Source organism: Varanus komodoensis, unplaced genomic scaffold (assembly GCF_004798865.1).
Source record: "Varanus komodoensis strain SLA01 unplaced genomic scaffold, ASM479886v1 scaffold2, whole genome shotgun sequence".
NCBI lineage: Eukaryota > Metazoa > Chordata > Lepidosauria > Squamata > Varanidae > Varanus > Varanus komodoensis.
Window position 1 is genome coordinate 61758150 of NW_025335568.1, and position 19065 is coordinate 61777214.

The following is a 19065-nucleotide window of genomic DNA, read 5'->3' on the forward strand; positions in this document are numbered from 1 at the left end:
CCTGAGGCTTTACTCACATAAACCATGTGTTCTTTCACTTAACTATGGCCATTCTGCATGTTTCTGTCCTGCATCAGTGTACAGCAATTTATAAGGAACAGCCTCCAGCTGTCATGGAACTGATCTGAAAGTCTTCAAAGCTTTTATTCTGAAATGCAAAGGTGATCAAATCTGAAATTCCTGTCCTTGCATAATGAATACAGTAACTGCATGAATTTGTTATAGCCAAAGCCCACAAACATTAATCTTATGGCATTATAAAAGCTGCCAATTTTATTGTGGTATAAGTTTTATCATTGGAAATACCCTAATCACAATAAGGGCACAGTCCTATGGGATTGCAGCCTGTTAGAAGGAAGACTCAAAGCATGGAGGCGTCTGAAAATCCTATGTCTGGCTAGACTGCAGCCAAGAGGATGGTGGCAATTCCATCTCTTGTTCACCCAAAAATGTTTTTTTTTTAAATCTCAGCAAGATGCACCCTTGAGCTCATGTAGTTTACTCACTTGTAGTGGGCAGTAATGCATAATAGAGAGGCCTCAGGATACTTTGGATTCCAGTCTCTCCTCTCCCCATGCAGTTTCCTGTCCCACTTTCTAGATGCTAAGGTCACTTTTTGCTACCTTGAAAAGCAGGTGCAAGAGTTCTTTCTGTGGTGGCCATGAGGAGGTGGTGTCTATGGCCCTTATGACATGGATATCTATGACTCTTGGGATGCCTCCCAGGGACACTATGATCGCTTTCTAAGTCTGCATTGAAGATGCTATGAGGCTGTTGTGTTTGTTCATTTTCCTTTTTCATATTGTGGGGGTGGTTGTGTGTTCTCAAGCCACCTCTGACTTATGGTGACCTTATGCATGATTGTTCTCCAAAATGCCCTGTCCTTTTAGGCTTGCTGCTCAGATCCTGTAAACTCAAGGCTGTGGCTTCCTTTATGGATTCAATCCATCTCATCATTGGTTTTCCCCTTCTTTTCCTGCTTTACTGTTGTTTTCTCCAATAGTCTTGCCAATGGTCTCGCCTTCTCATGATGGCCCAAAATTGATAGCTTCAGTTTCATTTTTGCTATCAGGGAAAGTTATATCTTAAGTTAATTTAGAACCTATTTGTTTGTCCTTCTTTCAATCCGCGGTATTTGCAAAGCTCTCCTTCAGCACCATGTTTTGGATGCATCAATTTTCTCAGTCGGCTTTCTTCACTCACCAGCTTTATTTATTTAAAGCTATTATATACTGTCCAACTACTAGCATCTTTCCCACCTATGCACAGTGATCAGGAATACAACAGTGTGGATGATCTTGGCCTTGGTCTCCAGTAATATGTGAAGATCTTTCTAGTTCTTTCACTGTTGCCCGTCTAAGGCTCACCCTTCTAATTTCTTAGTTGCTGTCTCCATTTGAATTGATGACTGAGCCAAGGTATGCAAAAACTTTCACAACTTCAACTTTTTAAAATATTATTGTGCATTGCTTAATATTTCCTGAATATACCCTTTCTACATGCACCACTGTCCAACAAATAAGGAACAAAGAACCATTTTTATCCTCCTACACAACAGGAGTCAAGTCGGGAAGTCAAGACTTCCCGACTTGACTTCTGCAACGCGCTCTACGTGGGGCTGCCCTTGAAGATGGTCCGGCTACTTCAATTGGTTCAGAATAGAGCTGCCAGGCTGTTGACGGGGACTGGGCGTTATGCTCACATGACTCCAGTCCTCCATCGGCTTCACTGGCTTCCCATTGAAGTCCAGGCCCAATTCAAGGTGTTGGTGATCACTTATAAAGCCCTAAACGGCTTTGGTCCTGGCTACCTGAAGGAGCGCTTACATCCATATATGCCCGCCCATCCCCTGAGATCAGCGGGAGAGGCCCTTCTCTGGGAACCTTCCGTGAAGGAAATTAGGAGGATAGGTACTCAGAGGAGGGCTTTCTCTGCGGTGGCGCCCAATCTATGGAATATGCTCCCCAGAGAGGTCCGGCTGGCGCTGTCGTTATTTGCTTTTTGGCGCCAGGCGAAGACCTTTTTATTCAAGCGTCATTTTAATTGTTAATGTTATTTTTATTTTAAATTTTTTTTGGCCAGGGCGACTTATTTTATACAGTTACGTGTATTTTATATTGTTATTTATGTATTTTATTTATTTATAAGCCGCCCCGAGGCTTCGACGAATGGGGAGGCCTAGAAATTTTCTAAATAAATAAATAAATGTGTATGTCCCATGTTGTCCCCATATGATAAAGTAAGATACTGAAGACTAGAATGAAAATACCAATATGAATAGCTCAAATAAGAGTTCTGCTTTGCAAAGGAGGATGCACTGAAAGGAAGGAAAAATCCATTCCTGACTTGAATACCTCAGGAATGGCCTAAAGGTTATTAAGGAACTATATACACAATCCCCATTAACCTTTTTCAGTATATTGTTGCCTTGTTTGTGCATGATTTCCTGTGGCACAGTTATGTATTCATAGTCTACAGATGTCATTGTCTTACAGGAGGCTACTGCTTCAATGGCATTGTGTATTATTTCTCCTAAAATGTAGCAAGCCAATCCTGCTGCATTTGAGGGCTCTTCCACTGAATGGATCCTGGACTGGCAACCCCAAATCCTGCAGGGAGAGCACAATTGGCCATTTTGTACTGATTTAATTACTGCTTTATATTGTCAACTGTGCAGGCTGAAGAGTGCCTTGAAAGTGGCCAGCCAAACATTCTCATTTTATCAAGCCTTTTATGCTCTTTCTTGCTAAATTACTGGGGTTGTTTTAGTAGTTCTCTTTTATAATATGTATTTCTGTTTTAGCTTTTGTTTTTTATTTTAAAGGTACGTAGACCACCTGCTTCTTGTTGAAGGCCAATAAGAAGGGTGTGGGATACAGCAGTGTCTCTTTATAATAATAAGCCAAGTCACCAAAAAGAAGAAAAAAAAGTTAATTCTAAGCCTCAGCATTCGTCTGCTTATAAAGATGACATCTGTTGAGCTAATAACGACATTTGTCATACATGAGTTACCTGTGCAAACTTCCAAACCAATAAAAATGGCCTCAGGTATGGCAAGCTGAAGTGCTAAAAACGGACACCAGCGCTTTCCCTCCCCAGCCAGCTGTGGCTAAGTAGAGCGCGCGTTTCTTCCTAGCCTACGTACAAGTCTCTGTTAGCGAAGCATTGACACAAAAACCTGACCACTGTCCCCGGACGTTACCTCAGTACCCATCCCTGAAAGGCGGCTTCCGGGATGCCCATATACGGCCGGCGGCGCCCGCAGGTGAGCCCAGCTTGCCCCCTCGGCCCCGCCCGGCCACTCCCGGTTTCGCTTAGGTGGCGCTGCGTGCTATAAGCGCTCGGGGGCGAGGGCGGCTCGCTCATTCGCGCTCCGCGTGAGGAAGCCGCCGCCGCCGCCGCAGGAGCGACGCAGGTGCGCCGCGAGGGAGGAAGGGGGAAGGGGCCCTGGTGTAACCTGAGAAGGCGGGCGCGGCCGGCCGAGAGGGGCTGAGCTACCTGCGGAACCTGTCGAGCAGCTCCTGGGAGGAGAAGGAGAAAGGGCGCAGCGCAGGCTGGAGAGAAAGCGGCGCTCGGCACGCACCTCTTCTTCCTTTTCACCTACCTGTCCGTCTACCTGTTGCTCGCTCGCGCACCTGGCGATGGCTCTGCCCCGCGGAATCCTCTTGCTGCTGGTGGTCGTCGCGGCTGTAAGCTGCCAAAACGGTACGTGCGCGCCTGGAGGGAGAAACTTCCCTCACCTGGTGCGGGGACTTAATGGCACCTGGCCCGCCAAGTACCCCTTGGGAGGAGGCGAGCGATGCCTGGTCGTCACAAAATGGCGCGGGGCGGGCTCTGAGCGCTGGAGGAGGACCGGGCTGGCTCCAAGCTTTCCCCGGAGATCATAACCAGGATGCGGGTTTCCAGGGTGTGCTTGCCTGCGACGAGGGAGCTGGATTGGGGTAGCGTGGGAACGGGCTGCCCGTCGAGGCTCCCGGCTGCTTGCCGTAGCGTGAAGCCCGGAGAAGGCGACGCCCTGTTGGGTCCCTCTCGAAGGAAGGGCGGAAGGGGAAGCGGGCAGTCACCCGCCCAGCGGGTTTACATAGCCCCTTTCTCCTCATCTGAAGAACAACGAGACCTTCCCAAACTAGAACCAATCTTCCCCTCAAAGCGTAACATTTAGGTCGATCATCCCAACGTTTATTTTTGCTGAGGGTGCAAACCTGTTGCATAACCCTCCCCCCTTTCCTCCCAGGTACACGCTTACCTGGGAGTAAGTCCTACTGAGCTCAGCATGATTTCTGAGTAGACCTGTCTAGAATGGCATTGTAAGAGCGCCTGCTTGTACCAATATACAAACACGTTCCTCAGCCTTAGGTGAGCTGCCCTAAGATGCTGTGTGACAAGAGTCATCGCTTCTTATGAGGTTTAAAGAACTTGGGCATCCCACAAAGTTACAGTGAAAATCAGGCTCGGTTTATAGGCTCTCCCCCCTCCCCCAGCAAGAACACATTCTTCTTGCTCAGGAGGTGGCTTGGAACCATTAGCAACTATGTAAATACGGAATCGGGAAGCATGACGGTCTGCTTTTTTCCTGACCACTGATCTTCGCAACAGAGGAATTTTCTTCAGAAAAATTATTTTCTTTACTCTCCAAGTATTGCCATGCACACTCTTATTTCCAGAGAGCCTTTCCCCTCAAAGAAGGGCATATTTTCCCAGCTTTTTTCAAAAAATGTTGGTAGTTCAGTCAGTGACATCACAAAGAAGTGGCTTTAGATGGGGGGGGGGGTTGAACTGCAGGTGTGTGGGTCAGATCAGCCTTTCTGGAGGTCACAGCCCCCTTTTTGTGGTTCCCCAGATGACCTCAATGCCTTCCCTCCAACTAACAATCTTTCTGTGATTTCCCATCTTCCACCCTCATTCAAAATGGTGAAAATGTTGTTTTTAAAGGTTTGGTTACAGGTAGTAAGAGGTTTAAGCTAAACCATGCGGGTATATTTGCTCCGTCACTTTTGCCTTTGGCACTGCCTATCACTGTAATGGCCCTGATTACCAGCCCATCTTTTATTCACTTTTACCTGCTAGTTATATTATAACAATTGAACCAGCCCATGTGAATAGGTGAATTCTCAAGTTGACTACCTCTGCTGTCTCATGGAATGGGTTTCTGGGGGAAGGAATTACTTCAGCCCTAAAATGTTGAAATGGACCAAAACAGAGGAGTAGAGGGGTTTTTCTGTGGATAGTCCCCTTCCCTGAATGCCAATATGTTTAGAATGGAATTCAGGGCCAAGCCTGCTGAGGTCAGGATCAGAGTCAAAACTGGGCAGTGGCACTCCCTTTTCTCTCCTTGCCCAGCATAAAGGAAGGGATCAACTGCTTTTGCCAAAGGTCTGAATTGTTTTCTTGCAGAGGAGGTTTGAAGGTAATCCTAGGGACTCCTGTGGTTCAAGGGCTGTAGGTTGCTCACTTCTAGTCTAAGAGAACAGCTGCTGCTATGCAGCTTTCCCATCATGAAGACTGAGGTCTCTTTCCAAGTGTGAAGAGTCTTGGAGTGAGCAGTTAGTGATCTTTGGACTCCTTGTAGCCTTACCTGCAAAAGTGGAGGTAAAAACTATGTTTTGTGTAGAAACTGGAGCTTGCCCCAGAGGCCCACATTGTCCTAAATGCCATTGCCTGGTAGGACTAGTGTTCATTTGAGGAGCGATGTGTTGGGCTTCTTTCTACAGCTGAAAGGTGTAGCTACTTCTTAACTGTGTGTGCGCACGCCTTGGAGCAAATCAGATCCATGACAAAAGGAAGTGCCGATCATAAACATCATGTATGAAAATGGTCAAGGACTGAACTATTACAGCCTTTGGTAAAATAGGAGTGTTTTTGAGCATGTTCCAGGTATATCTCACAAATGTCTAAATCCTAGTTTAAAAATCAAGCAGCGGTGGCACATCTTACAAGTCATTCAGCTGCTTCTATCACCTGTAGTGTTTGGGGCATCTCAGACTAAGGTCGACCGGAATTTTTCTTGCTGGAGAGAGAGAATGTAATTCAGTATTAAAGGCTTTTAAATTGCTAAAAGTTCTACTGATCAATATGCATGTCTGGTGGAAATGGACAATTGGCTAAGATTGCCTTAAGGCTCAGTCCTATGGTCTTTCAACATTGTCTGGATAGGCCATGGAATTTGAAGCCACACCTCCAAAGTTCTGCAACCTCAGAGCCGGGACTCCAAACACAGAGCTCTTGCTCCCCCTGTCCATAGCCAGCATGAAAAAAAAATCATGCCAGATGCCTCTCTGAAGCTGGAAATTTATCTTGGAAAGGAGAAAATAGAATGCGTAGGAGGGGAAAAGAAGGCTGGAGCCAAAATTTAATGTCATATCCAAATGACACCCCAGCTTCCTTCCCTCCCCCTATATGAACACAGCTATCTGGATGAAGTATATGGCAGTAAGTAACAGTCCTGATTAGTGTCTCCATCCATTCAATATGTGAAAATTTTGATTCTTCGGACTTTGAAAAGGAATTACCACGCCAAGTGAAAAACGTAATATTTGTATTAATGTTTTACTGTTTTAATAAGTGTATGTATGAAAATGGCCTTTAGATATATGACTGGGTTCCAGGAGATGATTGTATCATACTTTCAGTTTAGTTATTGCATATGATATGAATAATTCTCTGTGTTCATAAATTACATCTTTTGAAATAATCTTAAGGGGCAACTTGCCTCTGATACACTCAGATCACATATTGTAGTCAAAATAGGTATGACCTTTTGCAATGTATTTATGGATACAGTGCTATTCCACCTTTTCCTCTTACAAGAAACCCAAGATAGTCTTCTAATATTCAGTTAACCAATCATTATTAAAGAATAGTAATATAAGTAGGATCCTTGCTCCTCTTAGATCTAGCTCAAGGGGGTTATGAACTCATTTTGATAACATACTTGCATCGCAAAGAATAATTTCAAAACTATTGCACAGATAAAAAAACTATTTTGGAACTGGCCTTTATGAAGTCAAAATTCCAAACTATATTTGAGTTATGCTAACCCTACTAGAAAAAATAATTTTCAGTGAACTAAATGTCTTGTGAATAACTGCTTTTCTGTCATCATGAATGATCAGAGAGCTACTGGGAAATTTATTCCTCACTCCAAAGTAAAGCTTGCTGCCCTGTAGCATGATCCTAAGGGATTTTTCCTAACTGATGGTTTTAAATGTTACAGTTCCATGTGTGTGTAAGAAGAACAAACGGACATTTGACTGCGTTTCCGATGGTAGCTTGTGTACGTGCAAAGTTTTTGGATCCAATGTTACAGTGAACTGTGAAACATGTGAGTACAAGAACACAAGAAAGCCTGAATAGCTTGATTCAGAATTTCAAACATGAGAGGGAAATATATTGTTGTCTTCAAACACAACTTGTTAGACATTTGAAACAGAAATAGCCTACTAACTTTAAATATGGTTTTCTACTATTTTGTTTTAGTGACATCAAAATGCTTGCTGATGAAAGCAGAAGTGTTTGGCACAAGATCTGGTAGACGGGACAAGCCAGCAAATGCACATTTAGATAATGATGGCATTTATGACCCAGAGTGTGACGATAAAGGTAACTTCAAAGCTAAGCAGTGCAATGGGACTAGCACTTGCTGGTGTGTCAACAGCGCTGGAGTACGAAGAACTGAAAAGGGTGATAAAAATATCACTTGCAATGAAGTGGTACGGACAAGGCAAGTGTCCTCATTTGAAACTGAATGTACAACCAAATCTCTGTTTGAATCAGGCTGTTATGAGGAGTAGTTGTGAATCTGCAGGTGTAAAAGTTCAATGAATTATGAAATAGAGTTTCAACTGAAACTTTACAGAGAAACACAAACTTTGTATAAATACACTGATTGGCCATCCTATTTATGATTATGTTTGTAAATTGGCTAGAGAAGATACTGTTTTGTAAGGCAGCCTAAAACTTTTTAGAAGCTTGTGATTAAAATGTAGAATTATCAGACTATGTTTTTGAGGGTAATACTTTATTTTTCAGCTGGATCATTATTGAAACAAAACATTCTGAGACTGCTGCTTCAATCAAAGACTCTGTTGAGGGGTATGTATTGGTAATCTTGACGATCCATGTGTATTTTGGAAATCTTTCAGACTGTAAAATATGCACCTGCTAGTGACAGAATATTTTTCAGAATGTACACAAAACATTTTTCTTTCTGCTACACGTGCACTCGCAGCCACCATCCTCCAAAGCCAGTGTTCCTTCCAGACTACTTTTATACTTTGCCTAAACATTTGCATGCTGAGTTGATATTGCTGACAGAAAATAGCTGGATGGGAGGGTTGGCCTAAATTGGTTTAGCCCTGGTTGCTGCTGCTAGTGCTAAGTATGGGGAAAAAGAAGAAATAGAATTAGAGGTGAAAATAGAAGATAGAGGAGGGAGCTGTTATCAAAGGGAACCAGGAAAGGTAATTGAGGACTGTGCATGTCCTTTGGATCATATAAAACTATAACACTTAGTGCCTGGAGATGGCATGGTTTTCAGTATAAAGTCATGTATTAAAATACTAACATGTTTCAGTATTCAGTTTCTCATTCTGGTCTTTAATTTGCAGGGCTGTCAAGATGGCACTCTCTCAACGTTACCACCTGAATCCAAAGCACATACATGTTATGGTATGGACAGGTGTTTTTCAAAGTTCTGATAGCAAGATTGCGCAGTCTCTTTGAATTTTCTTACAAGCAATGTTATGCTAGTATTTAAATTATACTCTTTAGACTGTTCAGTGACCTTTAGCTTTGCCAGGGGTTTGACCCACCTTGAACCTCAAGATGGATCTTATTTTAACTTTAGATATTTAACTTTACTATAAATATTTAATTTTACCATATCAAGATTTAGTTATTAAAATATTTGGTACCAGTTTAAGGAAATACAAAAGTTATTCTTTTTAAGCCTTGCTGAAAGTAAAACCAGCAGTCTAGTAAACAAAGTACTGAAGGCAGAAGAGAAAATATATATATTTTTGCAAGTAAAGGTTCAAGTTGCAGCCATTCAAATCTCCAAGGGAAGAACATTCCAACTTTCTGGAATTACAACAGAAAATGCTCCCTTTTCCAATCTAATCTAGTCTAACCCTAAGCCCTGCATACAATCTGATGTTAATTCCATACCTGGCTATTTCAATATTTTTGTATTCTCTTCCACTGAATTGCATTGCAATGCCCTGCATTTAGTGGCTAATAATCCTGCCTAATAATTCTGATACTTGAATCTCTGATCCGGCTCAGATAATACAACACATTACAATGGTTATTACATAGGTAATTGTGTGAAAACAACCCTAAGAACTCATGTTGGATTGTCATGTTATTTGAACCCAGGTGACATAGCATTGTGGATGAGCCCTGCTAGCCAGGAAGCCACAGAACAGCCATCCTTGCCGGTGGCTCAGGTGTAGGCTTTTCAAGTTGCTAGCAGGGACGTCTGGGGTTTGCTTGCTATGTGTTCTCTTGACAAGTAGGAATGGACAGCAGTTGTGATCTGAAGTACAAGGAGGTCAGTGTCTAGCTTTGGCTGGGGTAACCTAGCAGGGGGCTGCCTGCTACAAGGAGAGTCTCCCAACAGCCATGATCATGAACTGATTTTAGCTTGCCGTGGCTATCGGAGAGAGAACAGCTGTTCGTTTTGTGGTTTTCCTGGCCGAAGGAACAAATGAGGGGGAAGGAAGCAGGCAGCAAAGTGCTCACACTGAGACCAGTCGTTTGTTAGATTTATAATGGGCGCTTTACAAAACAACCAGTTCACTAAGGCATATTGCCAGGGCAGCTTGTTGTACCATGCAAACTTAGCCTATATTTATTACTTGTAGTGCAGGTTCCTGGAGCCTATAAATTGCTTTCTCTAAACTGTAGACTATTGAAAGGAACATGATTTTTACATGTCTAGAAATATGAAAAATAAAGGCAACTGAATGTGAAGTAATAATTGTATTAATCTGTTTTATTTTTCTAGTATGAAAAACCTTCAATTCTTATTGATCTGAAACAAAATGCTTCAGAGAAATCTTCTGAGGATGTAGACATAGCTGATGTGGCCTACTACTTAGAAAAAGATGTAAGTCAGTCATCCAGAGTGAGATATAAAGAAACAGCTCATGTAACTTGAAAGCTAGATGCCAAAGGCATGTATTACTTGGACGAATTAAGACAAAGAGCAATTGAGTAACTAGCACATCTTCTCTTTTAGGTCAAAGAGGACTCTCTGATTTTGGATAGCAGCTTGAATATTATGATTCAAGGAGAACCTCTTCAGCTTCGAGATACTTTAATCTACTATGTTGATGAGAAAGCACCAGAGTTCTCAATGAAACGTTTGACTGCTGGTGTTATTGCTGTGATTGTGGTTGTAATACTGGCAATAGTTGCTGGTATTCTTGTATTGGTAAGTTTTTCATGTTACAGAGGACATTATAGGAGACTAATCCCATTACTTATAGAAGATCATCTCAATCCTTCCAGTAACAAACCTCCTAGGGCAGCCAGCGTTTAAAATTACAATACTGCATGAAAAAGCTGAGACACTTGAGGGTGTCTGATGCAATGTCTGGCACCTTTATTTGACAATATTTTCTGTAGAAAGAGCTCTTCAGTCTTGAATAATGTAAAGATATAGGAAACAAATATCCAATGTTCAGGCTTGTTATAGGCTGTAATAAGAAGAGGCAGCTATCTTGATGAATGTTTACATAGCAACCTCAGATGCTGCATTTCTTGAAGAAACTTTGCAGTTGGGCACTACAGAAATGTAATTTTTTATTTTCTGTACTAGAGGCAACCATCAGTGTGGGTGATATTTGCTAAGGAACTCATGCGCTCATTCCAGACCAGTTTTTAGACCTTGGCTAAAATTCAATAGGATAATAGAAAACTTCCTTATATGAAAGCAGCTGATCAAATTGAGTATTGCCTACACTGACTGGCAGTAGCTCTTCAGGGTTCCAGACAATGATCTTTCCCAGGTCTCCCTGGAAATGCCAAAAATGGGACCGAGGACCCTTTCCATGCCAAGTATTTGTTTTACCACTGAGTTGTGGCCCTTTTCAAAGTGATTCAGCTCATGGTGATTTAAATAAGGAATTAAGGGGCTAAGCTCCTCTTAGTCATCTGTGCTCTTCCATGAGCTCTGAGGAGCTTTTTAACAGGAGATGTTAAGTAATCTCAGTGAATGGCACTAGTGCCAATTAATCTCTGTACATTCATGGATGTTATATTAGTCCTGGACTTGGAATTGTCTTAATGCTGAAGAGATTTGGTCTAATGGGCTATTCTTTCTTGTTGCAGGTTTTTACTAGAAGCAAAAGGGGTAAATATGAAAAAGCTGAGGTAAGTGTTTGGTGTTTTTTAAAGGGGGGGTTAAGTGTTTTGGCCAGGGTTTCCCAATTTTTTTGGACTTTTGGACACATTGGGCTCTCTGCTTGACAAGCAAGCAGGTGGTATTACTAAGGAAAAAGAAGAGCAGTAGCAGCTGAAACCATTGCAGTTGAGGAGATAGAATCACTGAGAGAAGGGACCCTGTCATGAGCATTTTGTGAAGGAACTTCCAAAACTTATCCCAGGGCCAGGGAACTAGACAAGGATCCTCCCTTTTCCCAGTATTGTTTGCTTTAGTTATAGAATTTTTAGCAGATAGAATAAGGGATGATAACACAATACAAGGTATAACTTTGGAGAATGAAATTAAAATTATTTTATTTGTTGATAATACTTTGTTAACAATAAAGGATCCATTTAAAGTTATGGATCAGGTTAGAAATCATTTGGAAGAATTTGAAGAGCTAGCAGGTTTAAAGAAATTGGGATAAATCAGATGATGTTTAATTGTGACAAGAAAAGGTAAAGATTAGGAGTAAAAGTAAAGATATGTAGAGTTATTAAGTATATAGGTATAAACATTACTAAAAGATTACAATGCTTAAAAATAATTTTGATAAATTGAAATATGAAAGAAAAGAAAATGAATGCATTTAGGAAGAGTGGATTATCTTCATTTGATAAAATAGTGATCTTTAAAATGAAAATCTTGCCTAAGATTTTTTTGTTTATGATGTTACTGATTAAAATAACAAATAAAGGATTAACAGAATGGCAAGATATGTTAAGTTTTGTAACAGGGATAAAAAGCAAAAATAAATTAAAAAAGATTTTTTTAGATCACAAAAGATAGTGGGACTAGCTATTCCCAGTATAGAGTTGTAGTATGTAGCAATTCAAGTGAGACATCTACCAGATATTGTATCACAACCCGATAAGCCATATGATTAAAATTATAATCTTTTCAACTAGAAGGATACTTGACAGATTTTTCAACTATGATAACAAAAATATTATTAAAAAGGTAGAAAATCCTTTCCTTAAAAACACATCACAAATTTGGAATAAGTATAAGGAAAAATTAATGCCATCAATCTCACCATTACACTCAGTTACTGAATTAGACGGGTTTCCATCAAACTTTGGGGAAAATACTAAAGAATAAACAAATTGTTAAAAGATTGGTTAGAGAAAATTAATAAACACTGACAGATAAGAGCAATATTAGGAAAGGAAAAATAACTTGGTTTAATGTGATCCAATTAGAATGTTGGACTAGAGATTGGTTAAAGAAAAGACGTGGATGTAGAGATTATACTAAATTTGAAGGTATTGTTGTGGAAAAGGAAAAACAAGATAATATGCAGATGAAAGGGATAGTAAGTAAAATCTGTAAGATATTGTCAGAGGATCAGGATCAGTATAATCCACTTAAAGCAACATGGGAATCAGTTTTGAGGAAAAATTATATTATTATTATTATTATTATTATTATTATTATTATTATTATTAACATTTCTATGCCACCCCTTGCCGAAGCCTCGGGGCGGCTTACAACACAATATTAATGAAGACTGGGAAAATATCTGGGCTAAGAGGATACTAAAATGAATGTCAGTAAGAATAAAGGAACATTTTTATAAATTAGTATGGAAATGGTGCTTAATCCCAGTGAAGCTGAATTGTATAGATAGTAAATATTCCAATTTATGTTGGTGATGTGGAGTGGGTACATATTTCATAAGTGGTAGGAATGTGAATATATAATAGCATTTTGGAAAGAGGTTTTAAAGAGAGTAGTAAAATACTAAGTTTAAATATTGAAATATACCCTGAGATTGCATTACTTTCAATATTTGATAAGAAGCAATGGCATTAGAATAATAAATTTAACAACAGCTCTGTGATTAATTATAGCTTAGAACTGGAAAGTAAAATATGATTATCGATTGTGTGGTTGGTATAGGGAAGTCTGGAATATAGCTATTAACAATAAATTAACTTGTAATCTTAAAGTGAAAAAGGGTATATTAAGAAAAAGAGAGTCACTGGAATTTTGGAAGGGGGAAACTTCTTGAAAGAATTTTTGAAAGAGTCCCCAACATGGCCCTGGTGATGGGGTGCACAGTGTCTTTGTGACTTAACATTAATTGTATGTTTAATGCTGTATATTTTAATTGTAAGTTTTTCTTTTATTTATATTTTACATTGTAACATCAATAAAAAAGTTAAAAAGGAACTTCTAAAACATGGAACCAGCTCTGGTTTACATTCTGTTGGAGGGATTAAATGATTTCAAAAGTATTCTGAGAACATTGAATTGGAAAATAAATCAACTTTTTATTTTTCAGGTAAAGGAAATGAATGAAATCCATAGAGAATTAAACTCGTAACTGCTGTAATATGAAACATGAGGAAGAAAATGGGAAAAGCATAAAATGGAAGATTATCCATATGGACTCATTTTTATACATCCCTATAGTTTAGTAAGATTACTTCAAATATTGAGACAAGCCTAATATGTGTTGCATTTGGGGAACTGTAAAAATCTTTTAATTTGAGAACTAGCTGGGCCACATGAGTATCATTCTATCACAGTTACTAATGGAACACTAGCAATGCCTTTTTGTTGAATGTGTGCTATATGAGACCATGTTATGTAAGTTTTAGAGGTGCCTAAAGTTGCTAGATATCTAGGCTTTCAGACATTTCTCTTGCATACAGTAGAATGTGGTGTGTATTTTTGTAAATATTTTTCTTCAAATTTGCTGGATTTTTTTACATAATGACTTTAATAAATTTTGAAACAAATGTTTTCGTATGCTGTTCTGTTGTTTTACTAAAATTTATTTTTATTTTTATGGACCTGTTTGCATGTCATGCTGCATTTCCTGGGTAATTAATTCAGGAATTGATACATATGAGCAAAGCATATGAGTGGTTGCCTCCCTGCAAGTTTGTCATTTCTGCTTTCAAGGATCTATCCAGGAATGTCCCATTCCTGGGTTGTTTTGTTGTGACACGTGAAGCTGGAGACTCTGGGCTGTTCAGGTTCAACAATCCAGAGTTAAACTTACAATTGCCCATGGCTTGTTGGATTAAGTTTGGATTTTTCTGCCCAGAGTTTTGTGTTTACATGTCACAAAATTCTCCATAAGAGTCCATGCATCAGAGTCGGTGATAATCCACAAATGCTTGCTTGCTTGCTTGATTTTATTTAATTTTTTTATATGCCATCCCAATAGTAAAAGTCTCTGGACAGCTTAGAAAAAACAGAAAAACCAAAAACAAAGCAATCATAACAATGACGACGACAGAATACATTTGTTATTCTTTTAGGTACCATAAGATCTTCATTTTTGTAGCAGAAAAAGTGTCTTGCAAGTTTAGAAATAAAACAGCACTAGTTATCCAAGATCTAATTAACACCTTAGGAATTCATATCAAAAATATAACTTTGTTACATGCATGAAACTATTTTTATCCTGCTTTAAGAGCTAGTTTGATGCAGTGAACAGGGGAGAACTAGGTTTGCATACATGTTCTTTGCCATGAAGCTCATAGAATGGATTTTTGTCCTGTTGTTTTTTTTAAAAAAGCCTTTATAATAAAGTATGCAGCACTAGCTTTATTTTAAAATTGTCTTTGTAAAAGCACTTTGAGTCAGTTACTACTTACATCTATATCTATGTTGCTGGCGAATTCTGTCTTGATGGTTGTTGGCCAAACTGTTCTAACCCAAGCTTTCCCTCCAACAGGAGATAGCAGGGAAAGGGAGGAGGGATGGAGGAAGTAAATGAGTTATCCCTGTATTCAGATCATATTGGCAAGTGAAAAAGATAATATATCATTTATTAATCTATCATACAGTGAATAAAGATAAACGTACTACTGTCACAGAGACATGACGGGCTCTTACAAGAAACAGAAGGCTGTGTTGTTTCCCATATTTCCATTCAACATTCTTGGCTCAGTAAACTTTTGTGTGTAACTTGAATGTATGGGAAAGACACACAGCCTTAAGATTTCTCATGCTGTGTGTATGCCACTGAGGGTGAGTAATGACTGGAGAAATGAACCTTGAATGACTCTTCCGTACTGTACCACCACTGCCATCAGTGCCATATGTCCAAGTATTTCTTGTGCTGCCCATACCGTGGTTTTTGGTTTGAATTGCAATTGTTTAATCAATGCTGTCAGTGTTTGCACAAGGTCTGTAGGCAGGTAAGCACGAGTTGGTAGAGCTGCTATCCTTGCTCTGATATAGATAATTGACTGTGAGGGCAAAAGTGTGGATTTTCCATTATTTATGCACAGTCCAAGCTGCTCTAAGAGATTACCTGTTTTCAAAATCAATCTTGAGAATCCTCGCTTAGATGGGGAGACCAACAGCCAATCATCTAGATATGGGGTAGACTTGTACTTCTTGAAGTCTCACATGTGCGCAGACTGGTGCCATACACTTCGGAAATACTCTCAGTGCCATCAAGAGACCAAATGGTAGCACATTGAATTCATACACCTCAATACCAATCTTGAATCAGAGAAAGTGCCTATACTCGAGATGGATGCTTATATGGAAATAAGCATCTTTTATGTCCAGAGACATGAACCAGTCCCCTTTTTGTAATAAAGGCAGGATGGCTTGCAGAGTGATCATTCTAAACTTTTTGGCGTTTATGAAGCGGTTTACTCCACGTAGGTCTAGAATGGGGTGGTGACCTCTATCTATTTTCAGAACAGTGAAGTATCTGGAGTAGAAACCATGCTGTCTCTGATCAGTCAACTGGTTGGATTGCACCTTTCTGTAACAGTGTTTTGATTTCTTCTTGGAGAATTGGGGAAGGTGATCTACAGACAGTTCTGAGAGGAGACAGGGACTCAAATTTGATTTTATATCCATGTTCTATAATGGACAGAACCCACTGATTGAATGTGATGGCTTCCCAGATGGGAAGATAGTTTTTAGTTTATCCCCAAAAGGGAATGGTGGAGTAAAGATGGGGCTGGTTTGTGTTACCCATCAACCTTGTCTCTTCTTGGTGTCTATTTTTTTACTTGGAGAGAGTTGCATCGCTTCACCAGTGAAGATTCTAGCCAATTCCCTTTGTTGGTCAGGAAGAAAAGCAGCTAGAGACTCCCATTTTATGCCATAAAAAGACTTGGTACCTCCCCATCATCACCTTGTAATTAGAGATGCAGAGGCCAAGTCCCATGGCAGAGTAAATTTGTCGATATGACATCCTTCACGACCCATAGGGATGAAATGTTCTCTGTGTTGTTGGCCTTGCATTGCTTCAACAACGATACAGCTTGGTTGGGGGTGGTGCAACAGGAACATTCTGTTCCGAACCCAATACATGCTGTTCAGGCATTGTGGCATTGGATGGGGCTGGACTGGTAACTCCCATGCTTTTATCACACACTGGAAAGTTGGCATCAATGGGATCGTATCTTCCGTGTAGATCACATCATATACCATGTTGTATTTTGGCTTGGTAGATTGTTCAGTGTCGATTCCTAGTGACGTGGCGATATAGATGACTTGCTCTGAGAAGTGACCCAGGCTCTTTCCTGGTAACCGAGGGCCCTGTGCAAAGACCATGTACTCCAGTGATGGAGAAACAGCTTCTTCGGTGTCTGGATGTGTTCTGTGTCAGAGGCATAATCCATGTGGAATGATGATGTGGATGAAGGTGCTGGCGATCCACATTATGTGGTCTGTGGCCGTGATGTCGTCAGTTGTCTTGAAGTAGATGGTAGCTCATGATAATGTTGTGCTTGTAGTGGTTAAGGATGAATAGGAGGCCATGGGTACTCAAACGGTGGGATAGAGTAGTCCCATGGGTAGCCAGGTCCATAGTAGGAGTATAGTGGTGGCATCCATTATGGGTTTCTTCCATACTGACAGGTGTTTGGTTCAAGGGTATGTACAGAAAGTTGAGTTGAACTCATTGAAAGGTTAAATGAAAGTTGTCCATACAGGCATGGTGTAGGAGTTCACTGTACCTGAGGCTCCCTCTGTGGGGTGGTGACTTGCCAGATTGGAGACTCCACTGTCAGTGGTAAATGGGTTGGAGAATCGTGAATTTCTCCTTCTGAGATGGAGGCTGGTAAAACTGTTTCTGCCCATTGAGTGTCAAACCAGGCTGGTATTCTCAAGTTGGATCATATTGAGGATGCTCAAGTTGGAGCTGCCGTTGGTACTGAGGTGGTAGTTTGTTCCATTTCCTGTGGAATGTCTGTAGTCTGGAGAGTGAAGTGTGAGTGCTGCATTTGCTTTTTCTCAGGTTTGTTTTTCCCCCGAGTGTTTATCTCATTTTGATTCCCTAGTCTTCACATGTTTTCTTTTTTCTTTATCTTTTTTGGAGATTCAGAGGAACCTGGATATTTTGGAGCCTGGGTTGAACCCTTTGTGGTGGATTTAGCAGTGGGTGGGGCGCGTTGAGGCGTGTTAATTCCAGGGGCAGATGGTTTGCCTGCTTCCTCGGCAGTGGTGTCTTGCATTGTTCCTAAGGTTCTATCCCAAAGTTCCATTTTTAAGTGCCCTTTGTGGTTTTTTTGTGGCCTGCTTAGTAAACTGGCAGTGAGGGCACTTGTCAACATGGTGCCCCTTACCGAGACACAGCAGACAGAATGAATGGCCAACTGTTGATGGCATTTTCACGCCACATTTTGTGTGCTTTCTAAATGCAGCTCGCTTGAGCCATCAAGAAGAAAGTCAAGTTTAAGGTGAAGGTAAAATCAGATTAAAGAGACAATAGAAAGTTTTTTAAATTTTTTAATGAGGGAGATAGAAAGTGAGGAGGGCCAAATGGGGAAGTAAGAAAAAGGGGACAGAGTATGCGATGGTATAGACAGTGAGGGCGAACCTTTTAGAGACCGAGTGCCCAAACTGCAACCCAGCACCCACTTATTTATCGCAAAGTGCCAACACTGCAATAAAACCTGAATTTGCTGCCCAGCAGCACAAGGGGGCAACGTTCCATGGACCACCAGCTTTTGGCCGGCCCTGAAAAAGGCATCTGAGTGTATTTCCTACCTTTACCAGATTTTACTTTCTGCTACAATCACAAATTACTGGCAGCTCACAGACCAGCCATGCGAATGCTCGGCAAATAACGGCTAATGAGTGACTGTCTTTGCCTGGCGCCCTTAATCTTTCTGAATATGCTCATGCCCCTTTGGGCATGCATGCTTGAGGTTTGCCATCACTGGTATAGAATATGCTGGAAGAAGAAAAAAATGTAAAGGGGTAAAGCAGAACATGAAAGCTGGGGTAAATGTAAGCAAATCTGAAAGAGCTAGGAGAGACCCAAGACACAGTGAGGGGCAGTTGAAAGTGAGCTGATAAAGGGTGGGAGCCCCACCTATTTATACTAAGGGGAGGGGGGAGGGACCCCTGCCAAAAATCGTTAAGCTAGAAGAATCTTCCTGAACTTTGGCACTGCACAGGTGCAGAAACCATGAAGAAGAAAGGTTCTTGTAAATCCACATGGAGAACTATCTAGGTATGAGAGAGTCTCCTACCCAGAATCCTTTTGATTGCTGGGCTGCGATCAGGCTACTGCAGTCATTTTATTAGGCTGCATTTTTAGATTGGGTTTCACAGGTAGATACAGCATGGATCTGTACAGATCAGGGCTTTGCCCCTTCTGTAAGTGAATAGAAGGAAAATTCTGACATTCTTCCCTAGCAGAG

General features: G+C 40.7%; 1 protein-coding gene across 1 annotated transcript; it reads left to right on the forward strand.

Annotated features, from left to right (window-relative positions):
* The first annotated feature begins 3641 nt into the window (after positions 1 to 3641).
* On the forward strand, positions 3642 to 14149 carry EPCAM (epithelial cell adhesion molecule). Its single transcript, XM_044428975.1, has 9 exons — positions 3642 to 3705; positions 7214 to 7321; positions 7477 to 7720; positions 8029 to 8091; positions 8607 to 8667; positions 10007 to 10108; positions 10241 to 10435; positions 11335 to 11376; positions 13716 to 14149. Exons 1-9 carry the CDS (start codon positions 3642 to 3644, stop codon positions 13755 to 13757), a joined length of 921 nt encoding a protein of 306 aa, XP_044284910.1. The 3' UTR covers positions 13758 to 14149.
* The last annotated feature ends 4916 nt before the right edge of the window (positions 14150 to 19065 follow it).

What these genes read in the sequence shown, in the direction of transcription:
- EPCAM (XM_044428975.1), top strand. Translation starts at nt 3,642, where the DNA reads ATGGCTCTGCCCCGCGGAATCCTCTTGCTGCTGGTGGTCGTCGCGGCT. An exon ending in TACAGTGAACTGTGAAACAT is followed by an intron (nt 7,322 to 7,476) that starts GTGAGTACAAGA and finishes ATTTTGTTTTAG; the next exon opens with TGACATCAAAATGCTTGCTG. An exon ending in GTAAATATGAAAAAGCTGAG is followed by an intron (nt 11,377 to 13,715) that starts GTAAGTGTTTGG and finishes TTTATTTTTCAG; the next exon opens with GTAAAGGAAATGAATGAAAT.